Below are 19,775 nucleotides of genomic sequence, written 5' to 3'. Positions count from 1 at the left end.
TTTCATGTAAAAGATTTCCTAGTTTTATAATCTTTGCTTATATTTTTTTAAAATATAGATCACTTTTATTACATCCATTTTAGAGACAATGAAAATGATAGTATAGAAGTATTCAGTTACTGATACCTAAGCAAAATATTCAGCCTTGATTCTTATTAGCAAGTTTTTGTATCTTAGTGTATTAATCTGTAACCTAGTTGTTTCCTGTTCTTTTAAAGATATCATGGTTCAAACACAATGTGTTTTCTAATTTTTATTTTGTTTTTTACTGTGATAAAATATATATTACACATTTTGTAAGATTTGCCATTTTAACCATTTTTAAGTTTATAATTCAATGGCATTAATTAAATTCACAATGTTATATGACCATTACTGCTATCTTTTTCCAAAACTTTTTTATCACCCCAAATAGAAACTCTGCACTCATTAAGCATTAACTCCCTATTCTTCCCTCTCCCTAACACCTGGTAACTTCTAATCTACTTTCTTTATATATGAATTTGCTGGTTCTAGGTACTCGATATAAGTGGAATCATAACAGTATTCTCTTGTGTTTGCTTATTTTACTTAACATGTTTTCAGGGTTCATACATCATAGTATGTATCAGAACTCCATCCATTTCCATGGCTGAATAATATTCCATTGTATATCTATATATCTATATCACATTTTGCTTATCCATTTATTTGGTGGATGGAAACATGGCTATTGTGAATAATGCTGCAGTGAACACTAGCATACGAATATCTGCTTGAGTCTCTCTGTTTTCAATTCTTTGGGGTATATATACAGTGGTAGAATTGCTGGGTCATGGGGCAAAATTTTGTTTAGCTGCCAAACTGTTTTCCATAGGGCTATATACACCATTTTATATTCCCACTGGCAGTAGATGAGGATTTCAGTTTCTCTACTTCTTTACCAATACTTGTTATTTTCTGAAAAACAATGTATTTTTAAAATATGAAAATGAAACAGGTCCCTTAGTTGTAACTAAACATTGGGGGTATTGATTATTGTCAAATAATAGGAATTTATTTAAATATAAACATTTATGAAATATGGGAAATTTCTGTATTATCATTTTATGTTTATTAATCTTTGCTTTTTCTAATTTTGAAAAGTGTAGAGTGGATAAAACAGTGGTACCAGATTTTGCTTCCTTTGAAAGTACCTTAAGTGTAAACTCGTTTCAACCTAGGCTTACCTAGGTTGAAATTTCAAATCCCAGCCTTGTTTTACTAATAAATACTCTTCATTTACTGGGAGTAAATGTGCATAAGCATTTTAGTAATTTGATAACTTATGACCACAAATTCAGTGACCTATTTTAAGACCTTAAGACCTTGTCATCTATCACTGGAGGTCATTACTTACACTTTAAAAGATTTCCTACTTATTGTTTGCCTTCTGAAAGTAGAGAACAAAAAGTTGTGAAATTAGTTGAGGAGTTGAATAAAAATTTGCCATTAAGTAATCTGCCATGTTAGTAGAAAAGATGTTCTTTTAAACCTAACATATTCTCCTTTTTTAAAAAAATAGGAGCAAGCATTTGATCCTTATGAAACATTATCACAGGACATTCTTTCTCCAAAATTTAATGAACATTTCAGTAAGCTGATGGCCAGACCTGCAGTGGCTCTACACTTTCAGGTAAACTCAAATTGAATGTTCTTTTTTTTAATAAAGCAGCTAAAATATCTCACCATCTTATCTAGAATTGTAAATTCTAGAATTCTTTCATAAAGCACATGATGAAATAATTCTCCAGTCCTTCAAAATCTGTTCATTGTAAGCTTGTATTAGATTATCTTCTGTTTTTTTGTTTTGAGTTCTTTCAGTCATTCCTTAATGTAGAAATCTTTTATAGAATATTATTGCACATACTAATTGGCTACAAGAATCTGGCACATTCTAGATCTGGGATATAGAGATCAATATGCAGAGCTATTTCAGGAGCTAGAACAGAAATCATAAAGAGTGGAGAATATCCTCATTTACTATCCATATTGACTTCTCTACCAGGCCTGGAATTTAAAAGAGATAAATATGTTAATGGGGACTATGCAGGTTAGTTGGTTCAGTAATACAGTTAAATGAAATGAAAGAAAGTGGAGAGACAAAACCCAAAAGTTATGTTGGCATTTATCCTTAACTACTTACTGCTGTGGAAACTTCCTGCATCTCTACTGGCTTTTCTCCCATAGCAAAAGAACATGGTCTTGATTGTCCTAACACAAGCAAATAAATAAACAAAACCTTTCTTTACTCTAGCTGTTTCCCCCTTTCATTTTTTCCATTTTTCGCCAGTTATCTTCATATTGCTTTTTACCATTCTTTATCAAACTGCAACCTTCTGTTTTCTGATCAGGATATAACATTAGAAACTGCCCCTGCAAATAAACTTAACTGCCGAGTCCAGTGGATATTTCAATTTCATATTAATGCCTGTGGTATTTGTTCATGCCCTGCTTGTCCTTTTAGCTCTCATGGTACTTTCTCCTAATTTTCATCTTCTTTAGTTTCTTCTTTGTTTTGTTTTTGTTTATTTATTTATTTATTTATTTATTTTTTAGTTTCTTCTTTGTCTCCTTAATTACAGGTCTTCTCCAATTTCTATTATCAGCCCCTGCTTTTCTGCCCCTATGTACTCTCCTTGGATAACTTTATCCGTACATTCTGCTTTAGCTATTGCATATATGCTGGTGACTTCCTATTTGTATTTTCATGCCTTAACTCTCTTATGAGCACTGTGTGTGTATATATACTTTCATATAACTAGCTGCCCCTTGAACAAATTCACTTGAATATCCCACAAGCATTTCAAGTGTAACATGTTCAAAGCTGAACTTACCGTCTTCTTTCTGCCTTCTTTACCGTGAATTCCCATTATTGTCTTCTACTCTACTCAATAACTTGTCAACTTGGAATAAAAATTATACCTAATTTTCAAAATTTACGTCAATGAAGGAATAATTTTCTTAAGCTAAATCTTATATATTCATATAAACCATAAAGTAAATCCTGATTAAATAGGACAATGTATCTATAAGATCTTCGCATAATCATGCCAAACTCATTTGTACTGTATTAACTTTAAAAATATCCATTCAATGTGAGGTAAAGAAGATAATGCTTCATTAAAAAAATATATAAAACAAACTTCTTTAGAAGATACATAGCACACTTAAAAAAAAAAAAAAAAAAAAAAAAGAAGATACATAGCACACTTTGAGAATGAGCTTTGGAGTGAGAACTTCTGGCTTCGGGCCAATCAGTAATTATGTTTTTCAGAGCAAGTCACTTAACCTTAGAGACTTAGTTTGCTCATTTGTGAAATGATGATGATTATAGTTTTTGTGAATATCAAATGAGAATATGCTAAGCACATTTAACATATATTAAAATACTCAAACATTCACTTCTTTTATTTATAGTTCTTACACTGTAAATACACATCGCATTAGCATTTTAGAATACACTTTAATAGCCATTTCAGTGCCAATTAACAATATAAATGATCTTTGTAGACTTAATTTTAAAGTTTCATCTTGGTTCCAGTTAAAGTATTATATGTAAAATATATAAAAATATATCTAGAGGGATTCGCATCACTATCTTTAATAAAATGATGAAAGAAATTAATCTTCAGGAAAATAATTTGACTGGACATATGGAAACAAGTCCATTGAACAACTTTTTTTTTAGATTTTATTTATTTATTTGAGAGAGAAAGAGAGCATGAGTGGGGATGGGGAGGGGCACCAGGAAAGGGACAAGCAGACAGCCTGCTGAGCAGAGAGGCTGATGTGGGGTTCAATCCCAGGACTCCAGGATCATGACCCGAGCTGAAGGTAGACACTTAACCAGCTGAGTCACCCAGGTGCCCTCATTGAACAAATTATAATTTAACTTCAGTTAACAATTTATGAGGATTATGGGAGTGTTTGCCATTCTTAAAAGAATCCTCACTTTTAAGAAATATCATATGACAGTCTTTCCTTATATATTACTGTTGTGTCTATTTATCTGATGAGAAATACTAGTTTAAATAAGTCAGTGTTAATGACATTTAAAATCAATATGAATGACCTTTAAATCTCTTACACATTCTAGAAAATCATTTATTCTATAGATGATTAATTTTGAACACTGGGATATACCTACCCCTAGATATACACACAAAGGTTTTCCAGCTCTTTAAGGAAATCAGTTTCTAGCCTGCTTTCTACCTTGTGTTTGTTTTTGCGTTCTCTTTTCCAACTTCTCTTACACATTATGCCTTGCCATATTGAATTTCCCATTATGCATTAATCCAAGGTATAAAAACCTATAGGGTCCCAACCAGGGGGAACAAAAAACTTGCTCTTGAAGGAGAGTTCATTGAGTGCAAAGCAAAAGAGTTTTTAAAAGCAGGATGTGGGGTAACTATGTTAAAAATAAAAACTTAGTAGCTAAAATGTCATATCATATCTAACTCTATGTCTTGAGAAACAAAGGATTAAGTGAGATCATTGTTAGAAGAGTGAATATTTTTTTTTAAAGTACCTCATCATTCATTGGACATTGGAATGAAGGAGAGAGTAGGTTTGTGAAGTTCTCATACCTGGGGGTACAATGTTAGAAGCAGTTATAGATTCTTCCAGATGCTTCCTATACTTTAGGCTGTGACATTAATGTGTATACTTGAGTTTAAGAATGAAGTTAGACTTTCTGTGGAAGTTGTCTGATCTAGCTCTCTATTTTGACAGTGAAAATTGGCTTTGTCAATGTAATTACGACAGGCATTTTTCATAAAATAAATAAGCTAGATCTGAAGTTTAATCATTGTTTGGTGAAACATATTTAAATTACATCTACAATATACAGCATCCCCCAAAATACATCCTTCATAACTATTTAAACTTAAAACATTTCAAATGATGATGTAAAAATATACAAGAGGTTACATAGCTTTCAAAATTCTTTTAGGATATGGGGAAGCCAAAACATTTGAGGAAAAGTTGTATAGGACTACTGTGAAAGTTATTTTGGCTGTATAAAAGAAGTAATGAAATGTATATACCTATCAAATAACTTAAAGGAGGAAAAAGCCCTTCATTTTATGGCACTTTAATTTTCATGTAGAACATGCTTTCCATTATAGTTTTGGTTAAGTCTGTATTGTGTATTTTTAAGTTATTTCTGTTAGGCGTTGTTATTATATATTCTTGATACCAGTGATATACAGTTACATCTTTTTGCTTTGCAGTCCATTGCTGATGGTTTTAAAGAGGCAGTTCGTTATGTCCTTCCACGCCTTATGCTAGTGCCTGTTTATCATTGTTGGCACTATTTTGAATTATTAAAGGTAAGGTGAAGGCTTCCTGAGCCAAAAGTACTTGGATTTATGAGACTTAAGAACTAGTTTTTGATCTGGTCATATTATTTTTAATGCTTTTTATTCATAAATATAAAGTAATTCAAATGTCTATCTTCTTTTCCATGGAAAAAAGCCTGTTATTTTCTTCATATTATTTCAGAGTAGTAGAGGAAAGTATGTCTTTATCTGTCATTTCATAATGTAGAATTTCAAAGTATTAATATAGAGTTTACTTTTTTCTTTAATTTTTGAAGGCAACAGTATTTTAACTCTTTAGGTAAGTAGTTAATAACTGTTATGCATAGCAGTGATCTAGATTTCCATCTTGTTTTAAATTATTAAGAAAAGCACTTTTAAGTCTGACTTTTTTTTTTTTTTAAACAACGCAGTATAGTATTCTTCCTCTCTTAGCAAGGACCCAAGCAACATGTAACAAAATATTATGGTAAAACTTGAACCCTTTATACTTACTTACTTATTTAGTAAAGATTTTCTTTGAGAGAAAGAGCACAAGTGCAAGCAAGAGGAAGAGCAGAGGAAGAGGGACAAGCAGATTCTATGCCGAGTGTGGAGTTTGACTTAGCGCTTGGTCTCACAACTCTGTAATCATGATCTGAGCAGAAATCAAGAATTGGATGCTTAACTGACTGAGGCATCTGGATGCCCCATAATTTCAAAATATCTTGCTCAGTAAAACGTTCTACAACTTTTAAAATTGGTTTTTAGAAGCTAGGCATCTTTCCACCTGAGTATTTTGTACCTCTCCTTTAGGATACCAAGTTGTTGGTTTTAGACAACTCGTTCAGACTTTTTTCATCTAACTCTTTAGTAATAATATTAAAGTTAGGATAACTGTATATTGTAGGCACGTAGGTAAGGAATTCATTTGGTGATTTCTAATGAATAGCTATCAATAATTTTTTTGAAGCCTTATTACCCATAATGTGTGACGCTGAAGCTCACTAGCTTTTGAGCACAAATAGGTGAACAACTTGATTCTGAATATCTATGGAGACTAAAGGATCCATAAAGAACTCATAAAAATAATTGTAGGCTTCATATGAATAATACATTGGCTGTCCCAGATGTATGTTAGGATTTCTAAAATTTTTAGGATGATGTCTAATTGTAAGTCCTATTATTAGTCTTATAATTGCCTTCAAATCTATGCCAACATTTAAAAATCCTGGTTTGACTTTATAATTGAAGCTTATTTTTATCCGTCTGGATGATTGGTTTTAAAATCTTCAGTGTTGATCTTAAAACTACTATGTCTGCATCTAAGATCAGGACATTAACTATGATAGCCTAACTCATCCTGAGGCCTTAGCTACTTCGCCACCAATTAAATACTGGACTCTGTATCCTCTTAATCATAATTGGGACTAGTAGTTGGTCAGCTAATTAAAGAATCACGAGGCACCTGGGTGGCTCAGTTGATTAAGCCTCTGCCTTTGGCTCTGGTTGTGATCCCAACATCCTGGGATTGAGCTCCCTGTCAAGCTCCCTGCACTGAGCAGGAAGCCTGCTTCTCCCTCTCCCTCTCCCTCTCCCTCTCCCTCTCCCTCTCCCTCTCCCTCTCCCTCCCCCTCTCCCTCTCCCTCTCCCTCTCCCTCTCCCTCCCCCTCCCCCTCCCCCTCCCCCTCCCCCTCTCTCCCTCTCTCCCTCTCTCCCTCTCTCCCTCTCTGCCTCTGCCTTACCCCCTGATTAATGCTCACACTCTGTCTCTCTTTCTTAAATAAATAAAATCTTTTTAAAAAATAAAGAATCAAGGTGACTGGGTGGCTCAGTCGGTTAAGGGACCACTCTTGATTTTGGCTCACGTCATGATTTCAGGGTCATGGGATTGAACTTCAGGCTCTGCACTAAGTGGAGAGTCTGCTTAAGAATTCCCTCTCCTTTTCCTTCTGACTCTTGCCCACCTCACATGCACATGTTCTCTCTAAAATACATAAATCTTAACAAATTATCATTAAAAAATATATATACACTTTATTTTAATAAACACAAAGCCCCTATAGATCGACATTTTTATGTATTTATATGCTAATCTGTTGACTTAGGGTAAAATCTTTTCTTTGAACATGAATCTTTCTTGCTTACATCACAAAAATTGTCTTCTGTGATTTCTGTTTCCCATTTCTTTTTAGGTGATACATGAATGTAAAGATGTTTGTAAAACCATTTGAGTGCAGAAACCTAGGTTTTTTATAATTTTTCCAAATCTTTTATAGTATCTTCCTTATACCTTTTTAATGGAGCTTGCCTTTAAAATTACTTGAGTTTTCATATAAATATCTTTTTTTTTTTTTTTTTTTTTGAAATCTTGTTTAAGAAGAGAGCATGAGCAGGGACCGAGGCAGAGGGAGGGTGGAGAAAGAATCTCAAACAGACTCCACACCTAAGGGTAGACCCCCATGCAGGGTTCAGTTTCATGACCCTGAGATCATAATCTGAGCTGAAATCGAGTCAGTCGCTTAACCAGTTGAGCCACCTAGGCACCCCTATAAATATCTTCTTTTGTACTCCTATTTCTTTGACTTCTATAATGAGTAATTAAATTACATAATTACAATATAAGCCCAACTTGCATAAACATATTTGGGAACATATACAACTGGTTCTCGGTAAGCATGCAGTTCAATTAGTGGGATCAGAAGAGCCTCAATATTCTAAAATGTGGTCCAGTTATTAGCATTTATTGTCCTATGGGACTCAGTCTTTATGTTATACAGTGGGAATAACCCACAGTAAGAAATGCATTTAACATCATATATACATATGTATATATATACATATATGTATATATGCACATACACAGAATAAAAACTTTCATGAAATGCTACTTACCATTTCATACAATGTCCACTGTTTATTCTATTCCATTTATTTCTTTTAAAAAGTAATTGTGATCCTCTAATGGATTATGACATCATTGCAGTTTGAAAAACACTGAAATAAGGACTAATTCTAGACACAAGCTAAATGGATTATCACATGGGAAGAAGAGAAACTACTTTTTACTCTTAAATTAGTTCTGACTGGGGATCCCTGGGTGGCGCAGCGGTTTAGCGCCTGCCTTTGGCCCAGGGCGCGATCCTGGAGACCCGGGATCGAATCCCACGTCGGGCTCCTGGTGCATAGAGCCTGCTTCTCCCTCTGCCTGTGTCTCTGCCTCTCTCTCTCTCTCTCTCTGTGTGTGTGTGACTATCATTAAAAAAAAAAAAAATTAGTTCTGACTGTGATACTATTGGTTTTTTAAAATATTAATTTATTTGTAGTTGTAAAATATATATAACATGAAACTTAACATCTTAACTGTTTTAAGTATACTGTTCAGTAGTGTTAAATATATTGTTATGCATGCAATGTGACTAGACAATTTGGGTTGCTTCTACTTTTTGACTGTTGTAAATAATGCTGCTATGAATATGGGTATACAAATATCTCCTTGAGAACTTGCTTTCAATTCTTTTGGATATGTACCCAGGAATTGCTGAATCAAATGGTAATTCTATTTTTAATTTTTTGAGGAAACACTGTACTTTTTTCCATAGCACTATACCATTTGACATCTCCACCGACAGTGCAGAAGCATTCCAGTTTCTCTACATCCTCAACAACCCTTGTTATTTTATGTATTTTTGGTTTTTGAGAGTAGCCATCCTGCTGGATGTAAAGTTATATTTCATTGTGGTTTTGTTTTGTATTTTTCTAATGATTAGTGATGGTGAGCCTCTCTTCATGTGCTTGTTAATCATTTTGTTAAGTTCCTGGGGAAAATATCTATTTAAGTCCTTTGCTATGTTGGGGGGTTTTTTGTGAGGTTTTATCATTTTATATATTCTGGGTATTAATATATTGTCATATATATCAGTTGCAAATATTTTCTTCCATTTCTGTAGATTGCCTTTTTGTGATATTCTTTGGCTCAAGTACTTACCCAAAAGAAATTTCATTTCATGTTAAGCTTACTTTGGATAAGAACTGTAAGAAATAAGGCTCGACCAATGTAACTTAAGGCTGCCACATTACTTAGGGAATAGAAAGTACAATCCTGGAGCAGGTTTAAGCCTATTTTAATCTGAAGTATTTGTTCAGTCATATACCAAGGAGGATTTACTTGTGGACACAGCATTTAAATATTATTCAAGTTTTATTTCCCAGAACCAGAATTTATGATAAACAAGGTAGAAAAATTACTACATAATGAAAAATTATAGCATATTACATGCAGTTTGCTTGAAATTATTTTATAGTACATTGTTGAATTATTGTTATTCATAGCAGTACTTTAAAGTTCATCTTATGGGTAATATATTTTTTGTTTTTTTCAAATTTATCCCTTTTTAAAAGATTTGTTTAGTTTAGAGAGAGAATGAGAGTGAACAAGGGGGATGGGGCAGAGGGAAAGAGAAACTCAAACAGACTCCATGCTAAGTGCTCAGAGCCCAGCTAAGGGACTTGATCCCACTACTGTGAGATCACGACTAAGAGTTGGGTACTCAATCGACTGTACCACCCAAGCATTCCTCAAATTTAATCCTTCTGAGGCTGATCATAAAGTACTTTCATTTTGTGTTTCTTCCTCAGATAAATTATAGATTTTTTCTTAATGTATATTTAATCCTTATATAAGAGGAACAAGAAAAAGCCAATTCATTTCATGATTCATAAGTGACTTTATAATATAACATTTATATTTAATATAACATTTATAACATTTAAGTTCCACCATATTCTATATTTATCCTTCTGTTGATAAGAATATATCTGGTCTCTCAGTTGAGAATTGACACATTCAAGGCCTAGTAACTCTTTTTTTTTTTAAGATTTATTTATTTATTTGAGACAGTGTGGGGTGGGAAGTGCTGAGGGAAAGAATCTCAAGCAGAATGCCCACTGAATGTGGAGTCCGACACAGGCTCAGCCCCAGGACTCTGAGATCATGACTTGTGCTGAAACTGAGAGTCTGTTGCTTAACTGTCAAAGCTACCCAGGCACTTCTCAAGTAATATTCTTTAACTCTGGTCATTCCTTGGAAATTTAGTCATGAATAGAATAAAAATTGTCTTCTCAAAAGAACCTAATCCTTCTTAATTTAAAGCCTAACAGGAAAACCTATTAATAATAATTCTAAAGAGGTTCATTGGAAAGGATAAACCAGTATTTCAATATGAGACAGTTGAGTTTCTTTATGTAATACTTTTACCTTTTACTTTGAGAACCATAGAGAAAAGTTATTAAAATAGTAGTGTGCTGCCTACACCTGGATTCACTAATTGAGATTATGTAACATTTGCTTTGTCACTGTTTTGTTCCTATGAGTGTATTATAACGTTAAGAGCTTAAAAAAAAAAAAGAAAAAGTTAAGAGCTTGATTTTTTTTTTTAAAGATTTTATTTATTTTTTCGTGAGAGAGAGAGGCACAGACATACGTGGAGAAGCAGGCTCTCTCTGGGGAGCCAAATGCAGGACCCAGTTCCAGAACCCTGGGATCACTACCCAAGGCAAAGGCAGACGCTCAACCAATGAGGCACCTTATGCCCTGAGAGCTTGATTCTTTTTTTTTTTTTTTAATTTATTATTTATGATAGTCACACACAGAGAGAGAGAGAGAGAGGCAGAGATATAGGCAGAGGGAGAAGCAGGCTCCATGCACCGGGAGCCCGATGTGGGATTCGATCCCGGGTCTCCAGGATCACACCCTGGGCGAAAGGCAGGCGCCAAACCGCTGCACCACCCAGGGATCCCTGAGAGCTTGATTCTTAAGGTTAAGCTCAGGTCATGATCTCATGGGCCGTGGGCTTGAGGCTGGCATTAGACTTCATGCTCAGCAGGGAGTCTGCTTGGGATTCTGTCTCTCCCCCTCCCCCTGCTCTCTCTCAAATAAATAAATCTTTTTTTAAAAGGTTGTCATAGTCCCTATTGAAATTAATGTTCTGGCTATTGAAAAAGACTATAAGAAGTATTTTGTTACATAATAAATACTCTTTCAGGGCTGACAATCATTCAAGGATGTCCTGAGGAATAATAATGCATTTTTTTTAGTGGCACGTAAAGAAAAGTGATAGGTTTTAATGAGTTGAATTTGCCACCAAATTACTAAAATGCTATTTTTATGAAAATGTAGAGAGAACTTTATTTAAGCACATGTGTTATTTCACATCCAGACTCTACTCCCATAATAATGAATTAGAAACAAATTTATAATTTATTATAATTTACCTTTAGGCACACAGACATCCACAGTAGATACAGCATTTTATAGCAATTCAAGAGAAGCATGATAAGTATTTCAAGAAGTCTTGCAGAGTTAAGAAAAAACTTACACGAAGTATAAAATCTTGGGCAGGATATACTTATAGACAGATAAGGAGAATGATTATCAGGTAAGCAAGGAATATATTCTTCAGTCAAGTTCATAAGGTACTACACCTATTGCAAGATCACTTCCACTTTATTGCTTATATAGGTGTATGTTGAAAGGGCATTTATTCTCTGACCTCTTTCCTAAAGCACACCAACTTCATTTTATTTCTTAAACTGCTTAATTATCCAGTTTATTTTAACATTGAAGGGGTCCCCTTCTACTCATGGTCACCAGATTTAGGCATAGACCAGTATTTTGCTTAATTATCTGGTGTCATGGTAGAGAGGCAGTGTAGTGTGTGGCAAAACACATGGACTGTGGAGTTAGAATTTCTGGGTTTGAATACAGATTCTGCTGTTCATCTTGGGTAAATTACCTAACCTCTCTGTGCCTTGGTTTTTTCATCTAATAATAGTACCTATTTTATAGAGTTGTAACTAAGATTTAATAGGGTAATGCATATAAGAACATGCACAGAGTAAAAACTCTATAAATGTTTATTGTTACTTGTTTAAACACTTAACAAAGTTGTGAATATTTATACAACCATCATTCATTCTAATTACCTTTAGGTACCTACCATGTGCAGGTTTTACATTTTACTATACTAAAAATGAATAAAACCTATACCAGACTATAAAGAGTTCATGGCTTAGAGGAGAAGATGCATATTAAGTAATTACAACAAATACGTGTAGTGGGTGTCTAAGAAGTAGTACAATGGAATCATTGAGGCAAGAGTAACTCTGTCAAAGGAAGTAAGAAAAAAATTAATATGGGTATTGGGTATATAGGGATTTATCCTATTCTGGTGTGTATGTGTGTATGTTATTTACGTTTGGGAGCAATGAAAGACAAATGCTGAGGAACTATTGTAGATTAAAAGAAAATAAATCACAACATATGTAAATCAGATCATTATATTGTGCACTGTAAATTTATGTACTGCTATATGTCAGTTAATTATATCTTAATAAAACTGGAAAAAAGAGAGCCAATAAAAACATGTCTGTATTCTATATTGGAGAGAAAAGTACTCTAAAGGACATTATTGGGACATTTGACAAAATTGGATATACACAAAATTAGATGACAATAGAACTTCATAAATGTTAAATCTCTTCAAGTTGATCCCTATACCATTAAAGAGTATCTTTGTTCTAAGACCACACTACTGACGTACTAAAGGAGTGAAGGGAAATTATACTATCTCTTTGAGAGTAATTTGTATATCACTTGAGTTTTCCTCATATTCCAAAAACAATCTCAAAACTATTTAGCAGTTGTTATCCTTCCTCAGCAAAGACTGAAAGAGAATACTGAAAGTCTTTACTTTCAAATAGCTCAGGAGAAAAAATGGTACACATACACTCACAGAATAATGAAGCATATGTAGCAAAATGTTAAAAATTGGTGACTAGTGGTATGCAGGAATTATTTGTATTTTCATAGCTTTTGTATAAATTTGATATTAGTTCAAAAGAAAAAGGGAAGGGAGAGAAAAGGGAAGAGTTTTTATAGAGAGGATGCATTTGAGTTATCATAGAGGCTAATTCATTGGGTAGATAAGAAAGAGAACCAGAGGCAGATATGTAGAAAGCCATAGGGATTTGAAAGAGCATGACTTACTTGCAAGTAGTTCAGTATGGTAATTTCTATGTTAATATAAGATGCTTTGAATACATTATTTTAAGTGTCTGTAGACAATTAGCTTGAATATTTATTTATCTGGTGTTTAGTAAAATTCAGGAAACATTTAGCAAATTAGTGGACTAAGATTATGGCAGAACCACTGCTTTATATACTTCTATTACTAGGAAATCTTGTTTTAAATATCCTGAAATATCCTTTAAATATCCTCCACCACCACCCACCCCCCCCCCCCCCCCCCCCACTCCTTGACAGCCTTTGCATGGATATTTGGGAATAACATGGCCATTTATATGTAAGAGTTTGAGCAGCCTTAATACCAAGTAGACCATAGAAATTTTGTATCCTCATATAACTAAATAAAAAAGCACCTATCAGAGAGCAGCCTGGTTGGCTCAGTCGGTTAAGTATCCGACTCTCGATATTAGCTCAGGTCATGATCTCAGGGTTGTGAGATTAAGCTTCGTGTAAGGCTCCATGCTGGACATGGAGCCTGTTTAAAAGATTCTTTGTCTCCCTCTCCCTCCCACCCTGGCTCCCTGCATGCTCTCTCGCTCGCTCTCGAAAAGAAAAGAAAAAAAAAAGTCCTCATTTTGGTAGATGAGAGGATCTTACTAGAGATAATTTGAAATTTGGATCAACAAAAGTAGTAAGAAAAAACCTATAATTAAGCATTTTATATCAGTATCCATGTTTGTAAGGAATATTGTAGAATAGAGCTGAGAAGAATCTTTTTATAAGAAATCTTTAGCAAAAGAAATGATTTTGCTAGTAATTTGAAGGCAGAATGACCACTGAATCTTTTCCAAATTTCTTTTGGTATTTTGCCTCTTTTCCTTTCATCCTTTTATTTCTTAATCTATAGATTAAGGTTTTATTTCTAATGAGAGTCACCTTAATTGTTTATATTGCTGATCTTTTGATAGCAAGACTTCTGCATGTATATCAAAAAATATCAGGTGCTCTGTAGTCTAGAAAATAATTTCTAGGACATATAAATGAAAGATAATGGACCTATAAGACCTTATGTTCAGTTGGAAAAACATGCTACTCTTGATCTCAGGGTTGTGGGATTGAGCTCCATGTTGTGTGTAGAGATTACTAAAAAATAATTTTTTTAAAAAGGTAATGGAGCGGGGGATCCCTGGGTGGCTCAGTAGTTTAGCGCCTGCCTTCAGCCCAGGGCATGATCCTGGAGTCCTGGGATCGAGTCCCACATCAGGCTTCCTGCATGGAGTCTCCTTCTCCCTCTGCATATGTCTCTGCCTCTCTCTCTCTCTCTCTCTCTCTCTCTCTCTCTCCCTCTCCCTCTCCCTCCCTCCCTCCTTCTCCCCCCTCCCCCGCCCCCCCTCATGAATAAATAAAATCTTAAAAAAAAAAGGGTAATGGAGCTAGAACTCAAACAGTATTTATTCAATTACTTGCTGAGGAAAGGGAATCATTGTTGAATGATTTTCAGACTGTTCTTGGAATATAAGAAAATTTTATCACAAAATTTCTAGTAAGGTAGTTTAAAATCATGAAATTTAAATTTTTAACAATTTTCAGAAGGTAGAAAATTTTCAGAAATAAGTGGTTGTAAGTTTTCCATATTCTTGCATAAATGTATTTATATTGTATCTATGTAATCTGTATGTAATATCTCTGTGATGCTCCACTGTTAACTTCTAACAAATTGAAACATTGGAGCATCATCCAATCTAAATTACTTATTATAAGGTAAATTTTCTTTCACGTTGAGAGTAAGATACAAGAGAAACCTTTGGATAAATCCAGTAAAACCAGAGTTGTTAGAATTAATAATGTAATTTATAAGCCTTATTTCTAAGAGCTGATGAGAGAACATTAACTTTCATGGTTTCTTGTTATTTACTACAGTGGTTGAATTTTATGTTGTAAAAAATATCAGCTGAATTTCACAGATGCTATTTGCAGAAAAGTTTATAATGGATTGGGGTGCTAAAGTTAGCATACTTGGTTATATTGTATAACAGATATGGAGGCTTTTAGGCATTTCTGAAACTTAAGAACTTAATCATTAGAGGATATGAAATAATTTCTGTGTTTATCTTATAGTTACTAACAACTTGTAAGCTTCATGTTTTGCTATTTTAAACTATTTCTATATATCTGGAAAATGTCCAAATGGTTTTCACAGTTGCTTTTTTTCTTTATTGTTCTGGCAGTAGTGCTCTATATTTGTATTATATTTACGTATGTAAAAAGAGAGTTGGTTTTGAAAGATCAGATATACATAATTAAATAAAATTATTGGTGGTTTTATTAAGTATATTTAAATTTTGAGTTTATAATAGTTGCTGTTTCCTCTCACTACAAAAAAGGAAAAGAATTGAACAATACAGGTTTAATTTTTGTTTGTTTTTCTTAGCAATTGAAAGCATGTAGTGAAGAGCAGGAAGACAGAGAATGTTTGAACCAAGCTATTACCGCTCTTATGAATCTCCAGGGTAGCATGGACCGAATTTATAAGCAGTATTCACCTAGACGCCGACCTGGGTAATTCCAAACTGTTGAAAATATGAATGTTTCTGCATACTTCATTTATTTTTGTAGTTATACTTGCATTCTTCAGAGTTATACTTTTGTTTTACATTTTTCTTTTGGTCTATTAGTTGCAGAAAATTGCCAGTGTCTTATTGTTAAGATATATTTAATAAAATTTTAAAAGATATAACTAATAGTTTTGTACATGTTATATAAGAAATTTAGGATTCTTTGTAATTTTAGTTAGTATGGCATTTGGAATGAAACGCAGAGTTTCTCTAGTACTTCTCTTTCACAATAATGAAATTGACACACGTATCAGTTGTGGCAAAGTTAGTAGAAGATAGTAAATGCTATATGCAAAATCTAGTGTTTGGTTATTTAATATTTTCTCACTTGATTTGAGGTGGTTTACACTTAAAGAAATTTGGGTTGCTCAGTCATTGAAAAAGCTAAATTTATCTTTTTTTTTTTTTTTTTTTTTTTAGGGATCCTGTTTGCCCTTTTTATAACCGTCAATTAAGAAGCAAGCATCTAGCTATTAAAAAAATGAATGAAATTCAGAAAAACATAGATGGGTGGGAAGGCAAAGATATTGGACAGTGTTGTAATGAATTCATTATGGAAGGTCCATTGACACGAATTGGTGCTAAACATGAACGACATATTTTTCTCTTTGATGGCTTAATGATTAGCTGTAAGCCCAATCATAGCCAGTCACGCCTTCCAGGTTACAGTAATGCAGAATACAGATTAAAAGAAAAATTTATCATGAGGAAGACACAGATATGTGATAAAGAAGATACTTGTGAGTGCAAACACGCTTTTGAGTTGATATCCAAAGATGAAAACAGCATAATATTTGCTGCTAAATCGGCTGAAGAGAAAAATAATTGGATGGCCGCACTTATTTCTCTTCACTATCGTAGTACACTAGATCGAATGCTAGATTCAGTGTTATTGAAAGAAGAAAATGAACAACCATTGAGATTACCAAGTCCTGAAGTATATCGTTTTGTGGTAAAAGACTCTGAGGAAAACATTGTTTTTGAAGACAACTTGCAAAGTAGAAGTGGAATTCCCATTATTAAAGGAGGAACTGTGGTGAAATTAATTGAAAGATTAACATATCATATGTATGCAGGTATGTGAAACTCATTCCAAGTGCTTACTTACCTAGGGCTGAGAATCTAAAAACCTTTTCAGGGTTATTCAAAAATGCTTGAGGCACAGAAAAAATGGATTGCCTCTGAAATACAAAAAGAATTCTATATAATCAAAAGGAATAAATGAGTAATTAAATGTCACTATAATATTGTTGACTTCATTAATTAGTAAATATTCATTAAAAATTGTATGAATCTTGAATAAGAAAACAATCCGCTTTAATCAAGTAATACAATGATTGACGGGAAGGCTTTGGTGGGAGGAACCAGAATAAAGAGAAAAAGGGGATCCCTGGGTGGCGCAGCGTTTTGGCGCCTGCCTTTGGCCCAGGGCGCGATCCTGGAGAACCGGGATCGAATCCCATGTCAGGCTCCTAGTGCATGGAGCCTGCTTCTCTCCCTCTGCCTATGTCTCTGCCTCTCTCTCTCTGTGACTATAATAAATAAATAAATAAATAAATTGAAAAAAAAAAAACAGAATAAAGAGAAAAAGGAAGGAAGGCCTCCAAAATATGCTACTTTGAATTAAAGAAACTGAATAAATTGAACATACAACCTGTTTTATACTCTCTTTTCAGATCCCAATTTTGTTCGTACTTTTCTTACTACATACCGTTCATTTTGTAAACCACAGGAATTGCTAAGCTTACTGATTGAACGGTAAGAAAAATATTTATTTTACTTACATTAACGTTTCATAAAAAGTTAACTATTTTGTTCCTTGCAAAGTGGTGGGTACTAGTATGTGCTCAACTAGTTTTTGAACATAATTTACTTGGCATTAAATTAATAGTATTACTGTTCTCTTCAATAAAACTATTTCTGTAAAAGAGACTTTTTTACTTGTCACTTAACAGACTTTTTATTAAGGAAACTTTCAAAACATATAGAAGAGTATAGTAAACCATCATCCAGCTTCAGTAATTATCAATCCATGTTTCAGCTGTTTCCCCACTGTCTTCAACACCCTAACCCTGGGACTATTTTGAAGTAAATCCTAGACAACATATTTCATCTGTAAATATTTTCATTTGTATTTCCAAAAGATAAGTATTCTTATTAAAAACATAATCACAATCTCATTATTATACCTAAAAAAATTAACAGTTCCTTTTATTATGATTAGTTTTTAAAAATTAAGTTTTGAATTTTTCTTTTTTAGATAGCATCTGGGCTCCAAAGTAATTTTTGGTTCACATTTAAAAACTTAATACCAGGATTTTATCTTGACCTGTATCATTATGTTGTATTATGAACTAAAGTTCACCAGACTGAATTACTGTCATGTGCTATGAAGATCTACTTAGTTATATTTCCATGTCCAAAATAAGGGAAGCATACTTCTTAGACTTATATTTTAGCTATTTTTCCTATAATTGGGCAAGGTTTCTTTTTTTCTTAAGCTTTGATTATTAACTTATCCATTTTATGTCCTTTATTGTTTAAAATTCATTTATATTCATTTAAAGAAGTTTATTTTCATTTTAAGAAAATAAATATTAGGGATTTATAGAAAACAGATTTTTTTTCTATAGGTCTTTTCCATTGACCTTTTCTATATTGCTCAGTGCTAGTTATTAAACAATTTTTCATAAAAGTAAGAATATTGAATCTTCCTACTGTATAGATAGAAGGCAATTTCCTATATAAATAACACTTTAAAGGGAAGTTTATCAGTAATTGTACTTTCACATAAGTGGTAGGAAAGAAGGTTGCTTAATATTTTTTTTGTTATATTTGAAATCCTTTTCATTTGTGTATGAACAACACAAAGTTTCTCTCACTTTCCTTCTTTTCTTCTTAGATTTGAAATCCCAGAGCCGGAACCTACTGAAGCAGATAAATTGGCTGTAGAGAAAGGCGAACAGCCAATCAGTGCAGACCTTAAAAGGTTTCGCAAGGAATATGTCCAACCAGTACAACTTAGGTTTGGCCTGAATGTTATATTTTTTATGACCATTCAGTTTTTGAAATATAGTTAACTCATATAAGTTATTACCTCTTAATTCAGATATAGGTATTGTTATACTTCATAATAGTTAACTTCCAAAGTTCTTTTTTTTTTTTAAAGATTTTATTTATTCATGAGAGACACAGAGAGAGAGAGGCAGAGACATATGCAGAGGGAACAACAGGCTTCCTACAGGGAGCCTGATGTGAGACTCAATCCCAGGACCCTGGGATCATGACCTGAGCCAAATGCAAACGTTCAACCACTGAGCCACCCAGGTGCCCCTAACTTCCAAAGTTCTATGTGAAGCTACCCTTAAATTCCTGAAGAAATTTAATTATTAAAATATACTGTGTTAGGGGCGCCTGGCTGGTTCAGTGGGTTAAATGTCTCCTTCAGCTCAGGTCATGATCTCAGAGTCCTGGGATCAAGCCCTGCATCGAGCTCCCTGCTCAGTGAGGTGTCTGCTTTGCGCGCGCGCTCTCTCTCTCTCTCTCTCTCAAATAAATAAATAAAATCTTTAAAAAAGTAAAATAAAATAAAATATACCATGTTATTTGCATCAGATACCTCTGGCATGTGATATGTTTATTGACCAGGATACCTATTAAGTAAAAATTGTAAATTTCATATGCATGTGCCTACTGTCAACCTGTCCCTCCCCCCTTTGTGATCATCTAGTAATCCTGGACTTTTTTAGTTTATAATATTTATGGCATTTTTAGCTCTTTCCCCACTGTTCTCCCACAAAAATGATTAATTCATCT

At 33.6% G+C, this 19,775-nt stretch overlaps 1 protein-coding gene across 1 annotated transcript in view; it reads left to right on the top strand.

Annotated features, from left to right (window-relative positions):
• SOS2 (SOS Ras/Rho guanine nucleotide exchange factor 2) overlaps positions 1-19,775 on the top strand; it is an 81,774-nt gene that overhangs the window by 31,699 nt on the left and 30,300 nt on the right. Inside the window, exons 7-12 of the mRNA XM_072761498.1 lie at positions 1,544-1,654; positions 5,253-5,351; positions 15,776-15,903; positions 16,380-17,035; positions 17,636-17,717; positions 18,862-18,984. Of these exons, the coding sequence (XP_072617599.1) occupies positions 1,544-1,654; positions 5,253-5,351; positions 15,776-15,903; positions 16,380-17,035; positions 17,636-17,717; positions 18,862-18,984 (1,199 nt within the window). The remainder of the gene's footprint in view (positions 1-1,543; positions 1,655-5,252; positions 5,352-15,775; positions 15,904-16,379; positions 17,036-17,635; positions 17,718-18,861; positions 18,985-19,775) is intronic.

Source organism: Vulpes vulpes, chromosome 6 (assembly GCF_048418805.1).
Source record: "Vulpes vulpes isolate BD-2025 chromosome 6, VulVul3, whole genome shotgun sequence".
NCBI lineage: Eukaryota > Metazoa > Chordata > Mammalia > Carnivora > Canidae > Vulpes > Vulpes vulpes.
The sequence above is the reverse complement of the archived record's forward strand: the minus strand, read 5'-3'. Positions and strand labels throughout refer to the sequence as shown.